The sequence below is a fragment of the Salvelinus namaycush genome, unplaced genomic scaffold (assembly GCF_016432855.1).
Source record: "Salvelinus namaycush isolate Seneca unplaced genomic scaffold, SaNama_1.0 Scaffold1171, whole genome shotgun sequence".
Lineage (NCBI taxonomy): Eukaryota > Metazoa > Chordata > Actinopteri > Salmoniformes > Salmonidae > Salvelinus > Salvelinus namaycush.
This window is the reverse complement of record NW_024057866.1, coordinates 54,027-64,890: the sequence shown is the minus strand read 5'-3', so window position 1 is coordinate 64,890 and position 10,864 is coordinate 54,027. Positions and strand designations below refer to the sequence as shown.

At 45.6% G+C, this 10,864-nt stretch overlaps 1 protein-coding gene across 1 annotated transcript in view; it reads left to right on the top strand.

Moving 5' to 3' along the window:
- Positions 1–267: 267 nt before the first annotated feature.
- The window catches only part of LOC120035977 (echinoderm microtubule-associated protein-like 6), a gene marked incomplete at both ends in the record, with an annotated part of 53,841 nt that continues 43,244 nt past the window's right edge, over positions 268–10,864 (top strand). The window contains 3 exons of the mRNA XM_038982465.1: positions 268–427; positions 9,709–9,807; positions 9,961–10,029. Of these exons, the coding sequence (XP_038838393.1) occupies positions 268–427; positions 9,709–9,807; positions 9,961–10,029 (328 nt within the window). The remainder of the gene's footprint in view (positions 428–9,708; positions 9,808–9,960; positions 10,030–10,864) is intronic.

Here is a 10,864-nt window from a genome sequence, read left to right as displayed (position 1 = left end):
AACCCCTCTTGTAATAAAAGAGAAACGTAGGCGATATCAGGTTTTTTGAGTGCTAAAGCTGGAGTCACTCTGCAACTGAATTACACACCCTTTTTCCCAAGACCACTGGCCTGTGTAAGAGTGGGCACACCCTGTTTTAACCAGAAAGAGCAACAGAATATATACATATTTAATCTGAATTTCATGAGTTTCTTTCAACAGCATTGTGTTCGTATTTCCTGTCGTATTGCCTAATTCCCTGTTATATCTCCTCTTCTGTTTCTCTAGCCTTGGCCTTCATCCTGAGAGGTCTCTGGTGGCAACAGGTCAGGTAGGGAAGGAACCCTACATCTGTGTGTGGGACACCTTCAGCGTACAGACCATCTCTGTCCTCAAGGACGGACACTCCCATGGAGTGGCCTGCCTGGCCTTCAGTGCAGATGGACAGGTGAGACACACACACACCACCTCACACCTGACTCACCTCACGCACTCCTGCATGCACCTGTCTCTCATTCACCTCTTGTCTTAGTGGATGGTTTCCTGTCATATCACCCTGTTACCAAGGCAAACCTGTTGGATATTCTGAGTCTCACTGAAAAACAACAATACTTTGTCACGTGAGTGCTCCATCATTTGCCAGATTCAGGGGTACTCAGGGGTTGGAACCGGTTCATGGAACAGAACTGAAAACTGGAAAATATTGAAATAAAAAGAGTTTCACATAGCCTATAGCCGTGGGAATGGGATTGTGGGGGTGGGTTGCTGAGAGAAGTGAAGCCTGCTGGGTAACTGTGCAGACTGGGGATGATGTACAGCCCTCTCATTAATCATGTTTACTGGGAGGAATGCTGGGACAGCACCATTCTCCTATGACCTTTAGATTGATGGATGGGGCTCTATGAGAGTCTCCTACAGCAGCAGCAGCAGCCTATTGACTTCCCCCTACAAGACCAGTAAGCTACACCCAGGATAGGGGGTGGAGGGAGGGAATTGAAAGAGGGGATGGAGGGGATGGAGAGAGGGGATGGAGAAAGAGGACGGAGGGAGGGGACTGAGGGAGGGGATGCATGGAGGGGACAGAGGGAGGGGATCCATGGAGGGGACAGAGGGAAGGGATGGAGGGAGGGGAGGGAGGGAGGGAAGCAGGGATGTTTGCTGTTGTCGTTGCCTTCATTGTGGTTTTAGAGTTGACAAATGCAATGTCACGTCAGAGGAGGCTGCGGTGGGTGAAGAATGTGTCTCGCTGCTCTCTAAGTAATTGGGTGTCTGGAGGGAGGGAGGGAGGGGATAGGTTGGTGAGGAGAGCCAGGGCTAATGCAGCCGAGTGTCTGGAGGAAGAGAGGAGAGAGAGAGAGAGAGGGTTTGTGATGAAAGTCGGCTGCATTAGCCCTGGCTCTCCTCACCAACCCTAATGCTACCGAGTATCTGTACCAGGGAGGGGCAGCAAGCAAAGTTTACCTCAGACCCTTGGTCAATCATAAAGACATTTTGGCCTTGTTATCATATAGCTCCATTCTAAAATGCATTAGATGGCTGTTTTCTTGGAACCCCTGTATGCACAGCGAGTAAACAACTCTGGCTGTAATATAAGGCAGATGGATGTCTTTTTGGGTTGGGATTTAAATGGATTTGTGGATGAATGGTTGTGGCAAACCACAAAAATGACAGAACAGGTTTTCCTAAAGAAAAGAGAACATATTCTCTCCCACTGAAATGTATTGATTCATGGACACACATTACCTTTCACTGCCATTCAGTTAAGCACATTAGGTCAACTTACATTTGGCATTCATTTACTCTCTTTTGTAGAATTTGTAGAAATACCTTATATTGGAGCATCACATCTGAAATATCCCTGACATTTAAGTCGAAATGTTTTTATCTAGTCATATTTCTTTGTCATCCCACACATCCCTGTAAAATCTTCCGTGTGCAGGGAGACAGTTGACAGAAATGTTCCTAAATGCCTTGATCCTTTGTCTCATAAGATGGGTAATTAACAATTAACTTCCTAAATGGTCATTTCCGCCAGACTAATTGGATAAAATACAGCCAGTGTTTTTAGTAGTTGTCACGTTCCTGACCTGTTTTCTGTTAGTTTTGTATGTGTTAGTTGGTCAGGACGTGAGTTTGGGTGGGCAGTCTATGTTTTGTGTTTCTATGTTGGTAAATGGGTGACCTGATATGGCTCTCAATTAGAGGCAGGTGGTTTTCATTTCCTCTGATTGAGAGCCATATTAAGGTAGGTGTTTTCACATTGATTGTGGTGGGTGGTTGTCTCCTGTGTCTGTGTTTGTCGCGCCACACGGGACTGTTTCGGTATCGTTCGTTCGTTCGTTTTGTATGTAGTCTGTTTCCTGTTCATGCGTTCTTCACGTTATATGTAAGTTCGTGTCCAGGTCTGTCTACATCGTTTATTTGTTTTGTAGTTTATCAAAGTGTATTTCGTTTCGTCTTCGTCTTGTTGAATAAATCATTATGTCATATAACCACGCTGCATTTTGGTCGAATCACTACTCCTCCTCTTCGTATGAAGAGGAGGAGGAAATCCGTTACAGAACCACCCACCAAATTACCAGAACCAAGCAGTGTGACTACGAGCAGCGACCAAATAATCAGGACTCGTGGACTTGGGAGGAAGTATTGGAGGGTAAAGGACACTGGGCACATATTGGGGAATATCGCCGCGCTCGTGAGGAGATGGAGGCAGCGAGAGCCCAAGAGCGGTGGTATGAGGAGGCAGCAAGGAGACGTGGCTGGAAGCCGGAGAATCAAGCTCAAGACCGGAGATATGAAGGTACGCGGCTAGCAAGGAAGCCCGAGAAGAAACCCCAAAAATTTCTTGGGGGGGGGCTAAGAGGTAGTGGGCCAAGGGCAGGTAGGAGACCTGCGCCCACTTCCCAGGCTAACCGTGGAGAGCGGGAGTACGGGCAGACACCGTGTTACGCAGTAGAGCGCACGGTGTCTCCTGTACGTGTGCATAGCCCGGTGCGGGTTATTCCACCTCCCCGCACTGGTAGGGCTAGATTGAGCATTGAGCCAAGTGCCATGAAGCCGGCTCTACATATCTGGCCACCAGTACGTCTCCTTGGGCCGGCTTACATGGCACCAGCCTTACGCATGGTGTCCCCGGTTCGCCTACATAGCCCGGTGCGGGTTATTCCACCTCCCCGCACTGGTAGGGCGACGGGGAGCATTCAACCAGGTAAGGTTGGGCAGGCTCAATGCTCAAGGGAGCCAGTACGCCTGCACGGTCCGGTATTTCCGGCGCCACCTCCCCGCCCCAGCCCAGTACCACCAGTGCCTACACCACGCACCAGGCTTCCAGTGCGTTTCCAGAGCCCTGTTCCTCCTCCACGCACTCTCCCTATGGTGCGTGTCTCCAGCCCAGTGCCTCCAGTTCCGGCACCACGCACTAAGCCACCTGTGCGTCTCCAGAGCCCTGTACACACTGTTCCTTCTCCCCGCACTAGCCTGAAGGTGCGTGTCCTTAGCCCGGTGCCTCCAGTTCCGGCACCATGCACCAGGCCTACAGTGCGCCTCATCCGGCCAGAGCCATCCGTCTGCCCAGTGCCATCTGAGCCATCCGTCTGCCCAGTGCCATCTGAGCCATCCGTCTCCCCAGCGCCATCTGAGCCATCCGTCTCCCCAGCGCCATCTGAGCCATCCGTCTCCCCAGCGCCATCTGAGCCATCCGTCTCCCCAGCGCTATCTGAGCCATCCGTCTGCCCAGTGCCGTCTGAGCCATCCGTCTGTCCCGAGCCATTAGAGCCGCCCGTCTGTCCCGAGCCGTCAGAGCCGTTAGTCAGTCAGGAGCCGCTAGAGCCATTCACCAGACAGGATCTGCCAGAGCCGCCAACCAGACAGGATCTGCCAGAGCCGCCAACCAGACAGGATCTGCCAGAGCCGCCAACCAGACAGGATCTGCCAGAGCCGCCAACCAGACAGGATCTGCCAGAGCCGCCAACCAGACAGGATCTGCCAGAGCCGCCAACCAGACAGGATCTGCCAGAGCCGCCAGCGAGCCATGAGCGTCCAGAGCCGCCAGCCAGCCATGAGCGTCCAGAGCCGTCAGCCAGCCATGAGCGTCCAGAGCCGTCAGCCAGCCATGAGCGTCCAGAGCCGTCAGCCAGCCATGAGCGTCCAGAGCCGTCAGCCAGCCATGAGCGTCCAGAGCCGTCAGCCAGCCATGAGCGTCCAGAGCCGTCAGCCAGCCATGAGCGTCCAGAGCCGTCAGCCAGCCATGAGCGTCCAGAGCCGTCAGCCAGCCATGAGCGTCCTGAGCCGTCAGCCAGCCATGAGCGTCCTGAGCCGTCAGCCAGTCATGAGCTGCCCCTCAGCCCAGAGCTGCCATTAATCCTGAACTGCCCCTCAGTCCAGAGCTGTCTCTCTGTCCGGAGCTGCCCTTCAGCCCGGAGTTGCCCCTCTATCCTGAGCTACCTCTCTATCCTGACCTACCTCTCTGTCCTGAGCTACCTTATCCCGGTGCTGCCCCTTATTTTGATGTTACCCTGTAAATTAAGTGGGTGTAATAGGAGGGTGGTCAGTCGGAGGGGGAGACGTAAACTGGGATTGACTATGGTGGGGTGGGGACCTCGCCCAGAGCCTGAGCCACCACCGTGGTCAGATGCCCACCCAGACCCTCCCCTAGACTTTGTGCTGGTGCGCCCGGAGTTCGCACCTTAAGGGGGGGGTTATGTCACGTTCCTGACCTGTTTTCTGTTAGTTTTGTATGTGTTAGTTGGTCAGGACGTGAGTTTGGGTGGGCAGTCTATGTTTTGTGTTTCTATGTTGGTAAATGGGTGACCTGATATGGCTCTCAATTAGAGGCAGGTGGTTTTCATTTCCTCTGATTGAGAGCCATATTAAGGTAGGTGTTTTCACATTGATTGTGGTGGGTGGTTGTCTCCTGTGTCTGTGTTTGTCGCGCCACACGGGACTGTTTCGGTATCGTTCGTTCGTTCGTTTTGTATGTAGTCTGTTTCCTGTTCATGCGTTCTTCACGTTATATGTAAGTTCGTGTCCAGGTCTGTCTACATCGTTTATTTGTTTTGTAGTTTATCAAAGTGTATTTCGTTTCGTCTTCGTCTTGTTGAATAAATCATTATGTCATATAACCACGCTGCATTTTGGTCGAATCACTACTCCTCCTCTTCGTATGAAGAGGAGGAGGAAATCCGTTACAGTAGTGCTGTTCAAGGTCTTACTCTATTAGCTGCAAATTGCTACGCTGCCTGTGAACTGTGTCTCTGCAGCTGTCACATGGAAAAATGATGTCATATTTCCCCTTCCACTGGGCACAAACTAATCCACACTCTATAAGGCATGTACAGTGCAAGTATTCAGACCCCTTCCATTTTTCCACATTTTGTTATGTTACAGCCTTCTTCTAAAATGGATTCTTTTTTTTTCTCAACTTTTTTTCCCTAATCAATCTACTCACAATACCCTATAACAACAAAGTGAATAGCTTTTTATACATTTTTGCAAATGTATAAATATAAAAAACATAAATACCTTATTTAAGTATTCAGACCTTTTGCTATGAGAATCAAAGTTAAGCTCAGGTGCATCCTGTTTCCATTGATCATCCTTGAGATGTTTCTACAACTTGATTGGAGTCCACCTGTGTTAAATTCAATTGATTGGACATGATTTGGAAAGGCACACACCTGTCTATGTAAGGTCCCACAGTTGACAGTGCATGTCAGAGCAAAAACCAAGCCATGAGGTTGAAGGAATTGTCCGTAGAGCTCTGAGACAGGATTGTGTCGGGGCACAGATCTGGGGAAGGGTACCAAATTTTTTATGCAGAATTGAAGGTCCCCAAGAACACAGTGGCCTCCATCATTCTTAAATGGAAGAAGTTTGGAACCACCAATACTTTTCCTAGAGCTGGCCGCCCAGCCAAACTGAGCAATCAGGGGAGAAGGGCCTTGGTCAGGGAGGTGACCAAGAACCTGATGGTCACTCTGACAGAGCTCCAGAGTTCCTCTGTGGAGATGGGAGAATCTTCCAAAAGAACAACCATCTCTGCAGCACTCCACCAATCAGGCCTTTATGAATGAGTGACCAGACAGAAGCTACTCCTCAGTAAAAGGCACATGACAGTCCACTTGGAGTTTACCAAAAGGCAGCTAAAGACTCTGACCATGAGAAACAAGATTCTCTGGTCTGATGAAACCAAGATTGAACTCTTTGGCCTGAATGCCAAGCATCACGTCTGGAGGAAACCTAGCACCATCCCTACAGTGAAGCATGGTGGTGGCAGCATCATGCTGTGGGGTTGTTTTTCAGCAGCAGGGACTGGGAGACTAGTCAGGAGCTCTGTGCTCCAGAGTGCTCAGGACCTCAGACTGGGGCGAAGGTTCACCTTCCAACAGGACAACGACCTTAAGCACACAGCGAAGGCAACGCAGGAATGGCTTCGGGACAAGTCTCTGAATGTCCTTGAGTAGCCCACCCAGAGCCCGGACTTGAACCCGATCGAACATCTCTAGAGAGACCTGAAAATAGCTGTGCAACGACGCTTCCCATCCAACCTGACAGAGTTTGAGAGGATCTGCAGAGAAGAATGGTAGAAATACAGGTCTGCCAAGCTTGTAGCATCCTACCCAAGAAGACTCGATGCTGTAATTGCTGCCAAAGGTGCTTCAACAAAGTACTGAGTACTGAGATTTTTTTTCATATACAATTTGCAAACATTTCTAACAACCTGTGCTTGTCATTATGGGGTATTGTGCTGTCATTATGGGGTATTGTGCTGTCATTATGGGGTATTGTGCTGTCATTTTGGGGTATTGTGATGTCATTATGGGGTATTTTGTGTAGATTGACATATATATATATATATATATTTTTTTTTTATCCATTTTAGAATAAGGCTGTAACATAACAAATGTGGAAAAAGTCAAGTTGTCTGAATACTTTCCCGAATGCACTGTATCATCAATAATGCCATTTAGGGATATATAGCATTTACAAAGTCATCAACAGCTTTTGTTTCAATTCAACCCAGGGTTCAACTAAAAATAGACAACTCATATAGGCCTAGGGTTTCAAGTTTTGGTTGATTTCAGTTAATAAGTTAATAATTTATATGTTGGATTCACGTCTCCATCTCAACCAACAATCTAAGTTAAAGAATAGGATGATATCAAATCAAACTGTGAAGTGCATTTAAAGTTTAAATTAGTCCTATTCTTTAACTTAGATTTTTGGTTGAAATCAAGACGCGAATCCAAAATATAAAGGATTCATTTGTAGACAAAGTGGAATTAAAGCCAGACTCAGTGGCACAGAGGGAGCAGCAGAAACATCTCCTTCAAATGTTGTTATTTGATAGCGTTGTCAACCAAACACAATTCAATATCACTTTCGCAATACAGTAAATTGCCTATTAACTTGTCAACAACTTAAGAAATGATATGTTGGATTCACGTCTCCATTATAACCAAACACTTTTGTTAAATAAATAAAATAATAAGATTAAGCCAGTGGCTTAGATCTAAGTATCCAAGCAGTAGACACATCTCTTTTAAATGTTGATATTTGTTCGCATTGTCAACCAAACACAACTCAATATTACTTTCGTAATATAGTAAATAGTCTATCTTAATGTAATGAGTAACATCCATGGCCACATTTTGAGGTTACTGTAACTATAAGTCTTATATAATCATATAAAGCTTGCATGTTCAAGATAGTATGCATAGGTCATCGCAGGTCTGTGGAGATCTTCATAATTGCTGTAATAATCTGCTCAGAATCTTGAACAGCATTGATCACTTGCACCATGTACTTTTAATGTCATCTAAACTGCAATCCAGGTCATGTAGTTGTGCTATAAGATAAGCACAGTGATAACACATTAAGTTGTTGTATAAATAAACAAAATATCAAACATTGATTATCTATTGGAATTTGGTTGTGCTTTTAGATGGTTGAAAGCATAGTGATAACAGATTGTGAATTCAACAAACTTCTGGTTGTCTTTTTGAGTGGGTGAAAATAGGATGAAATCTCATTGATCAACGTATCTACCAAATATTACCCTAATATCCATGTTGAAATGATGCAGTACCATATACAGTACCAGTCAAAAGTTTGGACACCTACTCATTCCAGGGTTTTTATTTATTTTTACTATGTTCTACATTGTAGAAGAATAGTCAAGACATCAAAACTATGAAATAACAAATATGGAATCATGTAGTAACCAAAAAGGTTTTAAACAAATCAAAATATATTTTATATTTGAGATTCTTCAAAGTAGCCACCCTTGATGACAGCTTTGCACACTCTTGGTATTCTCTCAACCAGCTTCATGAGGAATCCTTTTCCAACAGTCTTGAAGGAGTTCCCACATATGCTGAGCACTTGTTAGCTGCTTTTCCTTCACTCTGCGGTCCAACTCATCCCAAACCATCTCAATTGGGTTGAGGTCGTGTGATTGTGGAGGCCAAGTCATTTGATGCATCACTCTCCTTATTGGTCAAATAGCCCTTACACAGCCTGGAGGTGTGTTTTGGGTCATTGTTCTGTTGAAAAACAAATGATATTCCCACAAAGCACAAACTAGATGGGATGACGTATTGCTGCAGAATGCTGTGGGAGCCTGCTGGTTAAGTGTGCCTTGAATTCGAAATAAATCACTGACAGTGTCACCAGCAAAACACCATCACACCTCCTCCTCCATGCTTCATCGTGGGAACCACACATGCGGAGATCATCCGTTCACCTACTCTGCGTCTCACAAAGACACGGCGGTTGGAACCAAAGATGTCAAATTTGGACTCATCAGACCAAAGGACAGATTTCCACCAGTCTAAAGTCCATTGCTTGTGTTTCTTGGCCCAAGCAGGTCTCTTCTTCTTATTGGTGTCCTTTAGTAGTGGTTTCTTTGCAGCAATTCAATCATGAAGACCTGATTCACACAGTCTCCTCTGAACAGTTGATGTTGAGATGTGTCTCTTACTTGAACTCTGTGAAGCATTTCTTTGGGCTGCAATCTTAGGTGCAGTTAACTCTAATTAACTTATCCTCTGCAGCAGAGGTAACTGTGGGTCTTCCTTTCCTGTGGCCGTCCTCATGAGAGCTATTTTGTCATAGCGCTTGATAGTTTTTGTGACTGCACTTGAGGAAACGTTCAAACTTCTTGAAATGTTCCGCATTGACTGACCTTCATGTCTTAAAGTCATGATGGACTGTCGTTTCTCTTTGCTTATTTGAACTGTTCTTGCCATAATATGGACTTGGTCTTTTATCAAATAGGGCTATATTCTATATACCCCCCTACCTTGTCACAACACAACTGATTGGCTCAAACGCATTAAGAAGGAAACAAATTCCACAAATTCACTTTTAACAAGGCACACCTGTTAATTGAAATGCAAAGGGTGGCTACTTTGAAGAATCTCAAATATAAAATACAGCACTTTTTTTGGTTACTACATGATTCCATGTCTTATTTCATTGTTTTAATGTCTTCACTATTATTCTAGAATGTAGAAAATATTAAAAATAAAGAAAAACCCTTGACTGAGTAGGTGTGTCCAAACGTTTGACTGGTACTGTAAATTAATTGATTATGAAAATATAAAGAAAAAAATCCTCCATTTACAGTATATTAATGAATATTTCTTAAGCTTTCTCCATTGAATAGAAACAGCCTCCCTCCTTTGTTTTGCAGATTAATGAATAGGTCCCCCTTTCTCTCCTTTTCAGCGGCTGTCCTCTGTGGGGCTGGATGGCAAAAATACAGTGTGTGTTTGGGACTGGAAGAAAGGAAAGATTCTGGCCACTGCGACAGGACATTCAGACAGGGTAGGCTGTTGTGTGCTGTGCACATGTTTGCATTTTCGTATGTGTGTTGTGTATTGATTAAGTGTGTATGTGAGTATACAATGTGTTTGCGTCTTGACTTTCTGTGTGATTGAGAGGAAATGTTTGTGTGTTATTGGCTTGGCTGTCTTTCAGATCTTCGATATATCCTGGGATCCCTTTCAGCAGAACCGGCTGGTGAGCTGTGGGGTAAAGCACATCAAGGTGAGCTTCAGAATAACAACACAGTCTGCTCAGTCAGTCCATGCACTACCTCTGAGACAAGTTCAAAAATAACTTATGGGGAGCTATCAATGTTGGGATGGGTTACCCTTACCCAATGCAGCCAGCAGCAGTCTATTTTCAAGTTCTACAACAGGGGTTCCCATCTCTTTTTGACATTTGACTGTCCAATTTGTTTTACTTTAGAAGGTCATAGCTCAGCTTCTGAATGTCATTGAGACAAACCAATGTTCATCAGAGTTGCCTCTTCCTCTGCATTTTACTGATTGTTTCTAGACCAAAGCATTGCAGAGTTAAAAAATACAATAAAACAATCAAGGACGGTCCCCCCACAGGGGTGTGATCCCTAGGTTGTGAACCCCTGTTCTTCAACATGTACGTTTATACGGTTGTTGTTAAAAGTGGAGGAGTAAGTAGGTGCTCTCAGATATCCTAGCAGCAGAATGAGAAAGTGGTGTTAGGGGGACTGGAACATATTGTTTTCATTGGGTCACAAGCAGTAATCTGGTCTGTCATTCCCCTCTGGAAGGGCTGTCTCCTAGTGTACCCACACTCACATTCACACACAGATACAACACTGAACTTACTGAAGAGCCCTCAGTTTACAATAAATATGTACATGGAAATTCCTCACAAAGAGTAGCAATGGATAATCACATTTGTAGTTGTTTTGCTTACACTCTTAGAAAGGTGCTGTCTAGAACCAAAAAGGGTTCTTTGGCTGTCCCCATAGGAGAACCATTTGAAAAAAACTTTTTGGTTTCAGGTAGAACCCTTTTTAGTTCCATGTAGTTCCACCCTTTCCACAGAGGTTCCT